The sequence below is a fragment of the Hypanus sabinus genome, chromosome 2, assembly GCF_030144855.1.
Source record: "Hypanus sabinus isolate sHypSab1 chromosome 2, sHypSab1.hap1, whole genome shotgun sequence".
In the NCBI taxonomy this organism is placed as follows: domain Eukaryota; kingdom Metazoa; phylum Chordata; class Chondrichthyes; order Myliobatiformes; family Dasyatidae; genus Hypanus; species Hypanus sabinus.
In genome coordinates, this window is record NC_082707.1 from 211,343,998 (window position 1) to 211,362,163 (window position 18,166).

Consider the following 18,166-nt stretch of genomic DNA (forward strand, 5'->3'; position numbering starts at 1 on the left):
ATCAGAGTGGTGAAGAACCATTTAAATTAACACACAATAAAAAATGAAATTGCAAACAATCGGAAAGAATGATGCGACCAATGAAGTGTCTGTTTATTTAACACGTAGTACAGTGACTGGGTGTCAGAAGAAGGAATTACAGGAATAAGTTCTCCAGTTGGGTCTCAGTTTGAACAGAATTTCTGACAGAAGATTGTTTTATGTTCTACCTTCTAAAATATTGTGAAAAGAAATGGCTGTGTGGAATTATTATGGGTATTTCAGAACATCCCGTGGGTGGAGAGCCTCAGATCATTGTATGTTAGTAAATAGGAAGCATTGACCTCAAATGTTCTAGTGACAGTTAATGATTGAATGTTCATGAATCCACAAACACATGAAAGTAGTTTTTATTGCTCTTTTCTAGTGGGATAAATGTAATCACTGATATCCTAGAACGTGGGGCATTTTCTTCAACTGTTTGCCAGTCAAACCTAGGACAATGTTGCTAAGTCCTTGATTCCCTCAGATCCTATTTCCATTAACCATAGGCATCCGGATCTCGGACAAGGTCTGGGTTTAACCAGCACCTAATGTTTCATGTTGGAAGATTGAGGATCTGGGAGAAAGGCAGATAATTGGGGAATGGGCTGAGAACGAGGAGAAAACTGGAGAACAGTGTGAGAAAGAATTGATGTTACAGGGTGTTGATTTTGTTAGTGTTATTGTCCATCCTAAGGTGGAGGTGGAGCACCTTCAGCAGTGTGTGTACAGATAGTACACAGAGACAATGAAAGACCAGTGATGTATTCCCAAGTCAGGATTGTATGCGACTTGAGGGGAAACTGCATATGGTGGTGTTCCTAATCAACTGTTGCCCATGACCTTCTTGGTCATAGAGGTTACGAATTTGTGAGGTCCTTTTGGATATCGGCAGTGCATTTTGTAGGTGGTATATTCTACATCAGTAGTGGAGGGAATGTTTTTTGGGTGATGAACTGGGATTGGGGTGGACAATCAAACATGCTGCTTTATCCAAGATGGGATGTGTTGGATTTGCAGTCATTTGCAAGTGGATGTTGTTCCTTTATATCCTGACTTGTGTCTTCTGCCTTATACCTTCCTGGGGAGGCTGTGAAGTGGCAGTATAGTCAACCACTGACTTGCTTGGTGTGAAATATTCACATTCAGTAGTGATGTCAATGTCAGGTTTTCTCCCTAGTTCCGTTTACACAGATGGTTTTGAACTGGGGCCCTGCTGAAAATGAGGGAGGTTGCTGTGAGGGGCTAGGGTGAAGAAGGGGCTCAGGGTAAGATTAGTTTCAGGGGTGAGGGCAAGGAGATGGTGATGAAGTTGGCAGAGGAGAGCATTTTAGGCAGAGCACATCGAGAGATAGGGCTCTGTAGAAGTGAGTGAGGAGCATTGGAAGCCACAACATGAGATGATGAACAAGGGCAGAGGAAGCAGAGGTGTTGGGAGGGGGTGGGCTGATATCAGTTGTTTTAGCTGTCTGTGAAACTGGAGCTGTATCCATTGTGTTTGTACTCAGAGATGATGAAATTCAGTACAAGTGCGGAGTCGACGCCATCGTGTATCTCTCGTTCCAGCGTCACATCTTAGTTCTCCTCAGTGTGGTCTGTGTCTTCTCCATCGCCATCATCCTTCCTGTCAACTTCTCGGGGGAGCTGCTGGGTAAGGACCTGCGTTCTTCAGTCCGAGGATGGTGAATATGAGCAATTCATTGTCACAGTCTGGGCATACTTAAAACAGAGGTTAATAGGTTCTTGATTAGTAGGCATATGAAGAGGTTATGGGGAGAAGGTAAGAGAATGTTTTATGTTCTTATAACTGGGTATGGTCTTATAAAGAGGAATAATAAATAAGCCATTGAATGGTGGTGCAGACTCGATGGGCTCAATGGCCTAATTCTGCTTCTATGTGTGGGATCTTATTGGGGGCATAGAGGCACAGGTAGAGAAGGCATGGCATCAGAGGTCAGCAGTGCACACACAAACATGGGTATTAGTGTGTGTAACAGACTAGGTGGGGTGGTGACAAGAGGTGTGGCAGATGGATCAAAAGCCTGGCAAAAGAGTTGCATCCTAAAGATCATTGTAGGGAAAAGAGAGGTGCAGAGGGGTAATTTCCTGAATTGGAGGTGTTGGCACTAGTTATTACATTTGTGAATACCTGCTGCCTCTTTGTTTGAAGGCTTGCAGAGAAATCAGGGTGGTGGTGGACCAGAACAAGTTCAGGTCCTGTGAGACCACGGGTTGATATAAGTTTTCACATTGGAGAGACTGGGGTAGAACTAGGAGCTGAAGAAGGGGAGGGCAAGTGAATTGGTCAAGAGCGTGAAGCTAGTCTTGGGCTGCAGACTCTGGATGAAACCACTGGCTCTGACCACTGGGAGGGGCAGGTCTGTGCTGTGTCTTGTTGCACTTGCACCTACCACTGACTGATGAATGTTTATGTTCCAGGAGACAGCCCGCAACACTTCGGCCGTATAACCATCGCAAACGTTCCTGCAGAGTGAGTGAGGAAGGACTGTCTGTAATTCCACAACGCAGCCACCATCTACCCTCCTGCTGAACTGGTCCCATGTATTTCTGCCACCCATCAGTCTCCCTGTGGTACCCCCCCTCCCATCCATTGCCAACAGGAACATCTCTGTTTCCTTTTACTATATTCCCTATTCAAGTGTGGAGTCAACGCCATTCTATACGCCCTTCTCGTCTGATCTGTCTCAATGCTGCCATCACGTCCATGGTGGTCCCTCACTGTTGCCAGTCTCTCCTGCACTCCCAACCATCCCCTACCCAAGCTTACTTCCCCATCAGTTCTGCTCACCTATCTATCATTCATGCCCATCCCAACTGGCCTGCCTTCATCATTTGCCATCCCCTTATACCCAGCTGTCTACGCCAGTCTTACAAGCCACACAGAAATGATGATGGTGTTGATGATGAGGACTGGGAATTTGTGAAAGGACATTTTCACCCAGAAGATGATTGCACTGCCTAAGAGGAGATGGATGCAAAGATTCCCACAATATCTAAGAAGTAGATATGGGGAAAGTAACTGGAGGGGTTTGAGAAAGACAGGATCATCTTTCATGTGGAGAGGCAAAGGTTGATTAGGGAGACACAAGAGACTGAAGATGATGGAATCCGCATCAACAATCTACTGGAGCGACTCAGTAGAAGGAGCACCATCTGTTGAGGATGGGGTGTGAGGGGCCTATCAATACTTTACATCAGCACTGATTAGGGTGTATGTATGTAGGAAATCACGTCTCATGAAATTTTGTTTATTTATGTTGAGGTTGAATTTGAAGAGGTAGCAAGATGATTGATGATGGCAGGGCAGCAGACATTGTCTACACAGACTTTAGCAAGGCCTTTGACAAGGTCATATGTGATAGGCTGGTTTGGAAAGTTGGCTCACATGGGACCTAAGTGAGTAGGCAACAGGATAGAAAATAGGCCAGGTGGAAAGAGACAGATGGTGGTAGTGAAAGATTGTTATTCAGATTGGATGTCTGTGTTCAGTAATGTGCCACAGAGATTGGTCCCCAGTTGTTCATCATCAGTATCAGCAATGTGTGGATGATATCATCATTAGTGGTGTAGTGGACAGTGATGAAGGTTGTCCAAGGTTACCACGGGATCTAAATGAAGTCCAAAAGTGAGCTAAGGAATGGCTAATAGAATTTAACTCAGACAAGTATGAAGTGTTTCCTCGTGGTCAGCCAAATGAGGATAGGGCTTACAGAGTAAATGACTGGACCCTGGAAAGTGTTATAGACTAGAGATCCCAGGAGTACAAGGACGTAATTCCCTGAAGTTGTTAACAAGATGGTGAAGAAGTTGTTTGGCACTTGGATATTTAGAAAGAGGATGTGCTGGAGGTTTTGGAAAGCATCAAGTTGAATAAGCCACTGGGACCAGATGAGATGTACCCCAGGCTACTGTGGGAGGCGAGGGAGAAGATTGTTGAGCCTCAAGCAATGATCTTTGCATAATCAATGGGGACGGGAGTGGTTCCAGAAGATTGGAGGGTTGCAGATGTTGTTCCCTTTTCAAGAAAGGGAGTAGAGATGGCCCAGGAAATTATAGAGCAGTGAGTCTTCAGTGGCTGCTAAGTTGATGGAAAAGGTTCTGAGAGACAGGATTTATGAACATTTGGAGAGGTATAATATGATCAGAAATAGTCAGCAGGGCTTTGTCAAAGGCATGTCATTCCTTACAAGCCTTATTGAATTTTTTGAGGATGTGACTAAACATGTTGATGAAGATAGAGCAGTAGATGCTGTGTATATGGATTTCAGCAAGGCATTTTATAAGGTACCCCATGCAAGGCTTATTGAGCAAGTAAGGAGGCATGGGATCCAAGGGGACATTGCTTTCTGGATCCAGAACTGGCTTGCTCACAGAAGGCAAAGGGTGGTTGTAGACAGGTCATATTTTGCATGGAGGTCATTGACCAGTGGTGTGCCTCAGTGATCTGTTCTGGGACCCCTTCTCTTCGTTATTTTTATCAAAGACCTGGATGAGGAAGTGGAGGGAAGGGTTAGTAATTTTGCTGAAGACACAAAGGTTGGGGGTGCTGTGGATAGTGTGGAGGGCTGTCAGAGGCTACAGTATATCATCGATAAGATACAAAACTGGGCTGAGAAATGGGATATGGATTCATCCAGATAAGTGTGAGGTGGTTCATTTTGGTAGGTCAAATATGATGGCAGAATATAGCATTAATAGTAAGACACTTGGCAGTGTGGAGGACCAGAGGCGATCTTCAGGTCTGAGTCCATAAGGACACTCAAAGCTGCTGTGCAGGTTGACTCTGTGGTTAAGAAGGAATATAGTGTATTGGCCTTCATTAACCGTGGGATTGAGTTTAAGAACCGAGAAGTAATGTTCCAGCTATATAGGACCCTGGTCACACCCCACTTGGAGTACTGTACTCAATTCTGGTCACCTCACTACAGGAAGGATGTGGAAACTATAGAAAGGGTGCAGAGAAGATATACAAGGAAGTTGCCTGGATTGGGGAGCTTGCCTTATGAGGAGAATAGGTTGAGTGAACTCGGCCTTTTCTCCTTGGAGCGATGAAGGATAAGAGGTGACCTGATAGAGGTGTATAAAATGATGAGAGGCCTTGGTTGTGTGGATAGTCAGAAGCTTTTTCCCAGGGCTGAAATCGCTAGCACAAGAGGCACAGTTTTAAGGTGCTTGGAAGTAGGTACAGAGGAGATGTCAGTTTAAGTTTTTTACGTAGAGTGGTGAATGCGTGGAATGGGCTGCCTGCGATGGTGGTGGAAGCAGATACGATAGGGTCTTTTAAGAGACCTCTGGATAGGTACATGGAGCTTAGAAAAATAGAGGGCTATGGGTAATCCTAGGTAATTTCTAAAGTAATTATACAGTATATTCAGCACAGACAAAGGGCCTGTATTGTGCTGTGGGCTTTCTGTGTTTCGTTCTTCAGGGCACTGAGTACAGGAGTTGAGACATTATGTTACAACTGTACAAGATATTAGTGAGACTACAGTTGGTGAATTGTGTGCAAGCTGTGATTAAGCTTGAAAGAATGCAGTAAAGATTCATCAGGATGTTACTAGCACTGGAGGAGTTGAGTTATAAGGAGATGCTGGTCAGTCTGGGATTGTTTTCTTGAACGAAGGAAGTTGTGTGGTGACTGTAAAGAGATGAATCGTCAGTCTTTCCCTCAAGGAAGACGAATCTTAAATTTAAGGGCATTGGGTTAATGTGAGAGGGGAAAGATTACAAGGGGACCTGAAGGGTAATTTTTCACACAGTGGGTGACAGTTATGTGGAACAAACTGCCAGAGGAAGTGGTAGTGGCAGATACAGTCATAGCATTTAAAAGTAACTTGGACATAAACATGGATAGGAAAGGTTTAGAGCAGTAGTTCCAAAATATTTTTTGGGTAACCACCTTCTTGGCTCCCAGCGGACATCCCCAGCACCCTCCTCTCCCTTTCCAGCCAATATATAAAATTTATAAAGAATTTTTGATTTACGATGCATAGGAAAGAATAAGAAATACAGTTCAAAGTAGTGATAAATAATTGCAAAAATTATTTAAACCTACTTAAAGCCACCAATAAAGATATTTCCTTATTTAATTAGAGTAAAAACAATTATCATCAACAATTTTAGTGTAAAATTGTAGTTCAATTATTCATTACTTCATTGCTTTTCCACCTTTCAATAAGATGGATGGGCTTGGTGCAGTGATATCAGCTTCTCAACAGGTTGAATGTCACTAAAAAGGAGTATCAAATCCCTACATTCAAAAATGAGCAGTCTGTTTCACTGCTTTGAAAGAAGTTGTGTAATTGCACTGAAACCACACTCCACTATATATGATGTTGTAAAGACAATAAAGACCATCTTGACCCTTATTCCACAGTAAAGGATAGTGTTCGGAGATATTTTTCTATAATCAAAAGTCTTCATGTGATTTTTTTTTACCTCTACTTCAGCTCAGTCATTTTGTCATGAGATCAGTTCCTCTTCCATCCTTCCTGTTAGTTACTCATTACAAGTGTTAAGGAATAGATTTATTACCCTATCTGGAATCTGGATTGAGAGAAGATCCTGAAATCTCTCTGATATGTCTTTATGCAGATCACCTGGGAGGGGCGCAGTATATTTGAAGATCATTATCTGGTGTTCTTTCTTTTTCTTTCAATTCAGGGAGGTTCAGACATGTGGAAAAGGTCACATCAGCCAATGTTGCAGTTAAATAGGGTTACCTTTGACAGAAATATGGAGACAACTGATTAGATTTTGATGATTCACATAACTTCCTTGCAATTGAAGATAGATTTGATTAAACTTTGTGAATAATTCTGACAAATAAGCAATGTAATGCTTAATATTCTTGAGTTGATTGCTGAATGAAGCATTGGGTCTTCAAAGATTTTTTTCAGTTTCAAAACATAAATATGTTGTCAGGAAGTTTCATTTTGAGTGCTATAAGACCATCAGATAATAAAATACAGGAGCAGAATTAGGCCATTTTGTCCATCGAATCTGCTCTGCTATTTCATCATAGCTGATCCATTTTCCCTCTCAGACCGAATCTCCTGCTTTCTTTCCATATCCCTTCATGCCCTGACTAGTCAAGAATCTATCAATATCTGCCTTAAATGTACTAAAGATGGGACCTCCACAGCTGACTGTGGCAGTGAATTCAACAGATGTACCACTCTCTGGCTAAAGAAAATCTCTGTTTTGAAAGGATGCCCCTGTATTCTGAGGCTGTGTCCTTTGGTCTTAGACTCTCCCAGCCTAGGAAACATCCTCTCCACATCCACTCTATCAAGGCCTTTCACCATTTGATAGGTTTCAATAAGGTCACCACTCACTCTTCTGAATTCTAGCGATACTGGCCCAGAGCTATCAAATGCTCTTCATAAGGCAAGTCGTTCAATCCTGGAATCATTTTCGAGAGCCTACATTGAACCCTCTCCAATGTTAGAACATCCTTTCTAAGATCAGGGGCCTAAAACATTTCACAATACTCCAGGTGATGCCTCACCAATGCTTTGTAAAGTCTCAACATTACATCCTTGCTATTATATTCTAGTCCTTTTGAAATAAATGCTAGCATCATATTTGCCTTCCTCACCAGTGACATAACCTGCAAATTAACCATCAGGTAATTCTGCACAAGAACTTTCAAGTCTCTTTGCACTTCACATTTTTGAATTTTCTCTCCATTTGGAAAATAATCTTTCACCAAAGTGCATGATCATACACTTCCTGACACTGTAATCCATCTGCCAATTCTTTGCCCATTCTCCTAATCTATCTAAGTTCTTCTGTACCCTCTTTATTTCATCAGAATGACCTGCCTCTCCACCTATCTTTGCAGTGTCCACAAACTTTTCAACAAAGCCATCAAATCCATCATCCAAGTCATTGATGTATAACATAAAAGGAAGTGATCCTAATATAACCCCATGTGGAACACCAGTAGTCATTGGCAGCCAACCAGAAAATTCTCCATTTATTCCCATTCTTTGCTTCCAGCCAATCAGCCATTGCTTAATTCTTGCTAATATCTTTACTGTAATACCATAGGCTCTTAACTTGTTAAGCAGCTTTATGTATGGCACCTTGTCAAAGTCCTTCTGAATATCCAAGTACACAACATCCATCGATTCTCTTTTGTCTATCCTGCATGTTACTTCTTCAAAGAATTCCAACAGATTTGTCAGGCAAGATTTTCCCTTGAGGAAATAAAGCTGACTACAACCTATCTTATGTGTATTCAAGTACTTCAAAACCACATCCTCAACTGTCAACTCCAACATCTACCCAACCACTGAGATGAAGTGGCCTACAATTTCCTTTCTACTGCCCCTCTCCCTTCTTGAAGAGTGGAGTGACATTTGCAATTTTTCAGTCTTCCAGGTGTATAAGATGATGAGAGGTGTGAATAGTCAGAGGCTTTTTCTCAGGGCTGAAATGGCTGACACGAGAGGGCACAGTTTTAAGGTGCTTGGAACTAAGTACAGAGGAGATGTCAGGGGTAAATTTTTTATGCAGAGGGTGGTAAGTGCGTGGAATGGGTTGCCGATGACTAGTGGTGTAGATGGATTGGATAGGGTCTTTTAAGAGACTCCTGGATAGGTACATAGAGCTTAAGAAAATAGAGGGCAATGGGTAACCCTAGGTAATTTCTAAAATAAGTACATGTTCGGCACAGCATCGTGGTCCTAAGGGCCTGTATTGTGCTGTAGGTTTTCTATGTTTCTATGACCATTCCAGAATCTAGTGATTCTTGGAAGATCATTACTAATGTCTCCAAAATCTCTTTAGTCATCTCTTTATCTACCTTCAGACCTTTCAGTTTTCGAAGATACTTCTCCCTCGTAATGGCAACTTCACATACTTCTGACCTCTGATGCTCTCAAACTTCCAGAGTACTGTCAGAATCTTCCACAATGAAGACTGATGCAAAAGTGACAGTGAAGCCATCTGACTTCTGAGTACAACAGCAAGCATTAAAACTGTTGATCATCCTCAATACAAATTTCTTGAAATAGTTGAGAATTGAGAGCATGGTACCTGATTTTATTTACTGTTGTGATAACAGTATTTAATAATTTATGCAGCTGATCACGTAGGATTTTTGTGAGAAGGTATCTGAATTATACAGAGAATGATAAATACTATTAAGTTACATACAGTTTTTTTTCAAGAAAGTATTAGCCTAGGATGGTGTCCTTTCATTGATGGTGCCCATCTGTTGCACAAGCAAGAATATTGTTGAGCAGAATGTCCTCTTTGAAAAATTGTTCAACAACCTGAAATATTGACTCCCCGTCATATCTTTTTCTAGCCCCTTGCAAATAAAAACCCTAGTACCATGCTACACACACAAAACATTTCAAAGCGTTTCCGCCTGAAACATCGACAATACTCTTTTCCATAGATGCTGCCTGTGTTGCTTGGATTTTCAGCATCTGCAGATTTCTCTTGTTTGTGATTACTGTACCATGCTTTCATGTTTTATGAGGCAAACATAAACAAGAAGCAAAGATTCATTGCCTGGCAAATTGACCTGTCCAACTGCAGAGCAAATTCCATTGTCCCATTCATGTTGCACATTGTGTCTTCCACATTCTCAGACATTTCAACGGAGTTGTCACTGAGTGGAATTACTTTAATTATTTGGTCTGGTGACTTATGTAAAACCTTATCCAGAACCTCTCTTACTGTAGTAAAATCAGTTCTTCTCCAATTGTATGTGGCTTTCCAGATTTAACAATGAGCAATGAAATATTGTATGAATCATGCAAACCACTACTGTTTTGTTGTGAAGTGCTGGCATACATGTTTTGAGTGTTTTTTTCATTTCTGAAAGTTTTCATGAAGTGACTGACAATAAGCCAAGTTCTTGTTTGCTTTATCAGCGTGTATTTTCTTCAAATATTCAAGGAGCCTGGACAGTTTTATTGCTTCATTTGAAAAAAAAATTTCACACAACAGATATATTGGCTACTGTTAGTTGCTTGGTGCTGGTATAAATCCATATTTCAGGTACTCTGTCACCCTACTGCTCTTAATTAAAAATAGGATCAGGGCGATAATGAGAGACATAGAAACAGAGAAAACCTACAGCACAATACAGGCTCTTTGGCCCACAAAGCTGTGCTGAACATGTCCTTACCTGAAAAATTACCTAGGGTTACCCATAGCCCTTTATTTTACAGTGAACGGTAGGGCACCGAGGGGTGTAGTAGAGCAAAGGGATCTGGGAATACTGGTCCGTCATTCATTGAGAGTAGCATCACAGGTAAATAAGATTGTAAAGAAAGCTTTTGGAACACTGCATTGGCATTCAGAAATCAAAATTATCTAGTACAGGAGATGGGATGTTATGTTGACGATGTATAAGATATTACTGAGGCCCACTAGGGAGTATAGTGTGCAGTTGTGGTCACCTGCCCACAGGAATAATGTAAGTAAGGTTGAATGAATGCACTGAAAAATTACAAGGATTTTGCTGGGTCTGGAGGAATTGAATTATAATGAAAGATTGAATAGGTTAGGACTTTATTCTTTGGAACATAGAAGATTGAGAGAAGATTTGATTGAATATACAAAATTATGGAGGTGTATCGATTGGGAAAATGCAAGCAGGCCTTTTCCACTGAGGTTGGGTAGGACTACAACCAGAGGTCATGGGTTAAAGGTGAAAGGTGAAAAGTTTAAGGAGCACATGAGAGGAAACTTCTTCACTCAGAGGATCAAGACAGTATGGAATGAGCTGCTAGCACAAGTGGTACATGTGAGCACAATTTTAACTTTTAAGAGAAGTTTAGATAGGTATATGGATGGTAGGGGAATGAAGGGCTATGGTCCTGTTGCAGGTCAATAAACTGCATGGAGAAGGTAGTTTAAATGGTTCAGCATGGACTAGATGGACCTATTTCTGTACCATACTTTTCTATGATTCTATGACTCAAAGACATGGCAGATCTTATCACACTTCTGTCCCCACTGCCTCAATCATTCCCTGCAACTCCCTCCTCTACCTGTTACCATGATTTCCAGTTTCTGATCACTCCTTCTCTTCCTCTGTTACTTCATTCCCCTTCTCTCAGTTCTGCGGCCTCTGATACTTCTGCTGCTGAAGCTCTGGATTTTTGTTTTCCAGTGATCGGCTGCTGTGGCTACATAGTATATTTGCGCTCTTCTACTTCATTGTGACAGTGATCTGCATGGGACATCACTCTCTACAGCTTGATTATAAGGAGAATGAGAAGGTGAGCTACAAGTGAATGAACACATTGTGTTAATGTGCAGGAGCTGACAGTTTCACAAGCCTGCAAAGGAATGCTTGGCTCATCTTCCTACTCTGGCTAGTGCTTCCTGGAGAGGCTTTCATCCAGGATATGTGTTTTAATTTTCACATTTTATTTTAATGTTATGAGCCCCACAGTTCTCTGCCTGATGAAGCCAATTTTCTCATTCATGAAAATCCTCCCTCAGTGTCAGTGTAGGTGTTTGTGAAGCTGTCCAATCACCACAGTGTCACCTGAGGAAGGGAACCTGTAGTCCCTGAGGATTGAGAATGACTGCTTCTAGCCTGGTTCTGAAGTGATTAATAGGGCCAGTGTGGGATCTGTAGTCGCTTTTACAAAACTCAGAATTCTTTAGACAGGCACAAGTACAGGCAGGGAATGGTGGTCTATAGACCATGGCAAATGGGGTTAATTTGAATTGGCACTTGACAGTATTCAAAGGTTTGTACAGGAGTAAAGTAATTCCCTTAAAATCAAGTCCAAGGATGTAGTCACCTTGAGCAGCTCTTTTCAGTTGTTCTAGGACTGGATGACAGGTGTTTGTTTGGGGACATGGTTTGTGTGCTATAAGTGCTATGACCTAATCTAGCTGTAGCCTTTTTCTTCCAAAGGTCGCAAGGACATTGCTGATCTCACAAATCCCAAAAGACATCACAGATGCAAGTCTCATCATCAAGCACTTCCAGTGAGTCCTATGGCTTTGAACAAGTCAACTTTGGGAGGAGCTGTGAGTGGGTGGGGATGTTGAGAGTGAGATACTGGGGTTACGGAAGTGAATGGTCTGTATTGCTGAGTCCATGTGTATTGGAGAAGGGAAGGCTGTGGGGAGAACTGATGGTAAATTATAAAATAAGGTCATCCCTGTATAGTGAAATTTTGTACTGCTTGGTAGAGCGATTGAGTGGTCAGAAATTATTTTAAAAAAGGGAAAGAATTAATAGCGGTTAAGGAGAACAGTTGCATGAGGCAGGCATTTGAATGCAATAGGGTAAAATACTTCCTCCTAAGCAGTAAATGATCTATGACAGTAATTACTATCTGCATTTTCAACAATGATTTGACCATTTTCTAAGTTTCTCTGTGCTTGAACTACTGTCCCTAGCAATACAAGACAGTGTCGTTTATCTCACAGTCTGTCAACTGTGGATAGATCACATTTCCACGTAGTTCCTTCTCAGGAGCATTTTACAAGTCAATCTCATTGATCATATTTGGCTTCTGTTGGAATCAAGCCAATGTAACCACATGCTGCCTTCTTTATGCGTCACAAATATTGAATTCCATCATTGGATTGGAGCTGTGGTGGCTTCTTGCCTGCTGACCTTGATAACAGCCGTAAGACCATAAGATATATGAGCAGAATTAGGCCATTCTGCTCTTCGAATCTGCTCTGCCATTCCATCATGGCTGATTTATTATCCCTCTCAATGCCAGGGACCTTGTCAAATGCCTTACTAAAGTCAGGCTTACCAGCCTATAATTTCCAGGTTTATTTTTAGAGCCTTTCTTAAACAGTGGAACAACATTAGTTATTCTCCAATCCCCTGCTACTTCACCTGTTGCTAAGGATGACATAACTAACTTTGTTGGGGCCCCAGCAATTTTTTGCACTTGCCTCCAGCAGGGTCTAAGGAACACTTTGTCAGGCCCTGGGGATTTATCCACCCTCATTTGGCTCAGGACAGCAAACAGCTCCTCCTCCGTACAGGGTCCATGAAGTCTATGCCGTTTTGCCTCACTTCTATAGTTACTGTGTATTTTTCCTGAGTAAATACAGATACAAAAAATCCATTTAAGATCCCCCCCCCCCATCTCTTTTGGCTCCACACGTAGATTACCATTTTGATCTACCAGAGGACCAATTTTGTCTCTTGCATTCTTTTTGCTGTTAACATATCTGTACAATCTGTTACGATTCTCCTTCATCTTGTCTGCGAGGGCAATGTCATGTTTTCTTTTAGCCCTCCTGATTTCTTTTTTTTTTTAATTTTTTTTATTAGTTTTTCCAAAACATTTTACAAATTAAAAACCCCAAATCCCAATGAGGAACATTAAAACAGTGCAAAATTAAGCATACAATAACAATATGTTACAAAGGAAGAGAATTTAGCAAAAAAAAAAGCACCTAAGTTAAAGACAAGTAAGCTTAGTGTCCTCCCCAAGCCCCACAACACAAGAAAAAACAACAGCAACTCCAGACCAGCCACAACACAATATAGAGAGGATAAGTCAGGACAGCCAAGCTCCCAGACTGTGAATACACTCAGCAACAGAGGATAATAATGCCTTCTAACAGAGAAAAAAAGGAGCTGAAAGCAAGGGACCGAAGAGAAAAAAAAACCCTAGTCAAGAGGAAGGTTATGAAAGTACTCGATAAAAGGTCCCCAGACCTTATGGAACTTTAGATCCGAATTGAGAACTGAATAATGAATTTTTTCGAGGTCCAAGCAGGCCATGATGTCGTTAAGCCATTGAGCATGAGTGGGCGGGGCAGCATCTCTCCATCTGAGGAGGATCAAGCATCTAGCCAGAAGAGAGGCAAAGGATAATATTCGGCATTTGGTCAGACCCAGACATAAATCTGTCTCGCCCCAAAAACCGAACAGAGCAATTAAGGGGTTTGGTTCTAGGTGCTGATTCAGAATACACGATAACGTAGTGAAGACATCTTTCCAGAATTTCTCCAAGCTAGGACAGAACCAGTACATATGGATGAGAGAGGCCATGCCCCTCTTGCATTTATCACAGAGCGGACTAACGCTAGGGTAGAATCGAGATAGTTTAGATTTAGACATATGGGCTCTATGAACAATCTTAAGCTGTAAGAGGCAGTGGCGAGCACAAACAGAGGTTGAGTTAACCGATTTGAGAACTGAATCCCAGCTCTCCTCAGATAAGGAGATATTTAAATCCTGCTCCCAGGCCATTTTGATTTTATCCATGGGGGCCCGTCGTAGGGCCGCTAGTTTATCTCGGATGATTGATATTAAGCCTTTACCTAGTGGATTCATGGAAAGAAATAGGTCCATAGCATTTTTCACAGGCATTTCAGGGAAGTTAGGAATTAAAGGAGCAATAAAGTGTCGGATTTGGAGATATCTGAAAAAATGAGCATTGGGCAGATTGAACTTAACAGAGAGCTGCTGAAAAGAAGCGAAGCGATTATCAATGAAAAGATCTTCAAAATGTCTAATGCCCTTCCTATACCAAACCTGGAATGCTGAATCGTATGTAGTAGGTAAAAAAAGGTGATTATGAGCAATAGGGCTGGAAACGGAAAACCCCTGGAAACCATAGCATTTCCTGATCTGAGCCCATATACACAAAGTGTGTCTAACAAGAGGATTAGCTATTGATCTGGGCAGACTACTAGGGAGTGCAGAGCCAAGAAATGCAGAGATAGATAATTCTTTAGTGGAGCTCAGCTCCATCGCCATCCAGTTAGGGCACTCGGGTTGGCCATGGAAGAAAGACCAGAAGGTAGCACAACGTATATTAGCTGCCCAATAATATAAACGAAAGTTAGGTAAAGCCTTGCCACCCTCTTTTTTAGATTTTTGGAGATGGATTTTATTAATTCTAGAGCGCTTATTCTGCCACAGATATGACAAAATAATAGAGTCTAAGGAATCAAAAAAAGATTTAGGAATAAAAATTGGGATAGATTGAAATAGGTATAAAAATTTGGGGAGAACATACATTTTAACAACATTAATACGACCTACCAAAGACATAGATAGAGGTGACCATTGTACCAGACTCTGTTTTATAGCATATGAAAGGTTGGCAAAGAGCCCTCCTGATTTCTTTCGTAAGTGTTGTCTTCTACTCCATAAAGCACCTCATTTGTTCTTATCTTTCTATACCTGCTGTGCACTTCCCTTCCACTCTGTTGCATCTAAAACAATGGAACACTGGAACATCCTGCCCCTTCTGCAACTTAGTCTCTCTAATGGCTACAAAATCATAATTCTAGGTATTGATCCATGTCCGGAGCTCATCTGCCTTTCCTACAATACTTAAATAGGTATCAATGAGACCTTCCCTCATTCTTCTAAACACTAGTGAGTACAGGCTCAGAACCTGTTATAGGAGGAGTTATAGGCAGGTGGTCACTCCAGGGCCATGGGAGATGGACAATTGGGTCACAGTCAGGAGGGGAAAAGAGTGGATTGCAACCTGTCCCATGTGCTAGTGAGGGTAGAAACAAGATGATTTGGCAGATAAATGCATGGCTGAGAAGCTGGTGCAGGGAACAGAGCTTCAGGTTCTTGAATCATTGGGATCTCTTCTGGGGGAGGTATGACCTGTTCAAAAGTGATGTATTTCACCTGAACCTGAGGGGGACCAATATTCTCACAGGGAGGTTTGTTAGACCTGTTGGGGAGGGTTTAAACTAATATGGCAGGGGGGTGGGAACCAGAATGAAGGGACTCAGGATGGGACATATGGTTAAAAAAGCAAAGATAGAACATAGAAAACACAGAAAACCTATGGTACAATACAGGCCCTTTGGCCCATGACGCTGTGCCAAACATGTAATTACTTAGTAATTACCTAATGTTACCCATAGCCTTCTATTTTTCTAACCTCCATGTACCTGTCCAAGAGTCGCTTAAAAGACCCTATCATATCTGCCTCTACCACCGTTGGCGGCAGCCCATTCCACGCACTCACCACTCTGTGTAAAAAACTTACCCCTGACATCTCCTCTGTATGTACTTCCAAGCACTTCAAAACTGTGTTGTCTTGGATTAGCCATTTCAGCCCTGGGGAAAAAAACTCTGACTATCCACATGATCAACGCCTCTCATCATCTTATACCATTGGCCCTCCTTATCTGCGAATTCTGCATGCGCAAATTCAACCAACCGCGAATCGCAAAAACCTGGAAGTGCTCTTCCAGCACTTGTTCGAGCATTACAGACTTTTTTTCTCTTGTCGTTATTCCCTAAACAATGCAGTATAACAACCATTTTACATAGCATTTACATTGTATTGGGTATAAGAGGTAATCTAGAGATAATTTTAAGTATACGGGAGGATGGGCGTGGGTTATTGTGGATCGGGATCGAAAAAATCGGAAGTTCTCTTACTAAGTAAGTCGGAACAGGTACATCCGGTATTATTTAGCGTCAGTTGGTCACACGTTTGTCTTAGTATATAGTATATAATTTACCTTTCTATGCATATAAAACACTTAAGAATGTATGTTTCAACGCCGAGCTCATGAAGTTCCCGAGTTCGATCCAGTGACAGACCACTTCCAAGTGCGCTCTCCACCGTGTCAGGTTGATGTGGAGGATCAAAAACCCAAAACCCCAAAACCCAATAATTAAACCTCTGCGTTGCTTAGTAATAATTGTAGCTTTCATCGTGGCAGAGCCTTTCTCACTTTATCCTTTAAAATTGTTCCAATCGTTGACCGACGTAGCCTAACGCTTTTCCAATGACTGATGGCGTTTCACCTCTATCCGATCACTTTATTATTTCCACTTTATTTTCAATCGTGATCGTGTTTATTTTCGTGAACAGAAACACTGCGGATTCACAGCTCGGCCACCGGGTCTTAATGTCCACCACACTGAGACAGGTTAAATAAGGTCTGGTGTTCCGCTGCGTCCTAAGGTTCTCTGCATTGAGACAGGTTGAATAAGGGGCTTGAGCATCCGCAAATTTTGGTATCTGCGAGGGGTCCCAGAATCAATCCCTCACGGATAAGGAGAGCGAACTGTACACCTCTATTAGGTCACCTCTCATCTTCCATCGCTCCAAGGAGAAAGGGCCGAGTTTACTCAACCTATTTTCATAAGGCATGCTCCCCAATCCAGGCAACACCCTTGTAAATCTCCTCTGCACCCTTTCTGTAGTTTCCACGTCTTTCTTGTAGTGAGGTGATTAGAACTGAGCAGAGTACTCCAAGTGGGGCCTGACCAGGGTCCTATATAGCTGTAACATTACCTCTTGGCTCTTAAACTCAATCCCACAGTTCATGAAGGCATACCTTCTTAACCACAGAGTCAACCTGCACAGTGGCTTTGACTCGGACCCCAAGATCCCTCTGAGCCTCCACACTGCCAAGATTCTTACTATACTATATTCTGCCATCATATTTGACCTATCAAAATGAACCACTTCACACTTATCTGGGTTGAACTCCATCTGCCACTTCTCAGCCAAGTTTTGCATCCTATCAATATCCTGCTGTAACCTCTGACAGTCCTCCACTCTATCCACAACACCCCCAACCTTTGTGTCATCAGAAAATTGACTAACCCTTCCCCTCACTTCCTCATCCAGGTCATTTATAAAAATCACCAGGAGAAGGGGTTCCAGAATAGATCCCTGAGTCACACCACTGGTCACTGACCTCCATGCAGAATATAAATCATCTACAACCACTCTTTGCCTTCTGTGAGCAGGTCAATTCTAGATCCACAAAGCAAGGTCACCTCGGATCACATGTCTCCTTACTTTCTCAATAAGCTTTGCATGGGGTATCTTATCAAATGCCTTGCTGAAATCCATATATTCTACATCTACTGCTCTACTTTCATCAATGTGTTTAGTCACATCCTCAAAAAATTCAGTCAGGCTCGTAAGGTATGACCTGTGTATGACAAAGCCATGCTAACCATTCCTAATCATCTGTCTCTCCAAATATTCACAAATCCTGCTTCTCAGGATCTTTTCCATCATCTTACTAACCACTGAAGTAAGACTCACTGGTCTATAATTTCCTAGGATATCTTGACTAAGGGAACAACATCTGCAACCCTCCAGTCCTCCAGAACCTCTTCCATCTCCATTGATGATGCAAAGATCATTGTCAGGTG

General features: G+C 42.0%; 1 protein-coding gene across 1 annotated transcript in view; it reads left to right on the forward strand.

The window, feature by feature from the left end:
* tmem63c (transmembrane protein 63C) overlaps positions 1 to 18,166 on the forward strand; it is a 494,723-nt gene that overhangs the window by 226,591 nt on the left and 249,966 nt on the right. The window contains exons 6-9 of the mRNA XM_059962995.1: positions 1,530 to 1,672; positions 2,461 to 2,512; positions 11,183 to 11,291; positions 11,942 to 12,015. Coding sequence (XP_059818978.1) covers positions 1,530 to 1,672; positions 2,461 to 2,512; positions 11,183 to 11,291; positions 11,942 to 12,015 — 378 coding nt within the window. The remainder of the gene's footprint in view (positions 1 to 1,529; positions 1,673 to 2,460; positions 2,513 to 11,182; positions 11,292 to 11,941; positions 12,016 to 18,166) is intronic.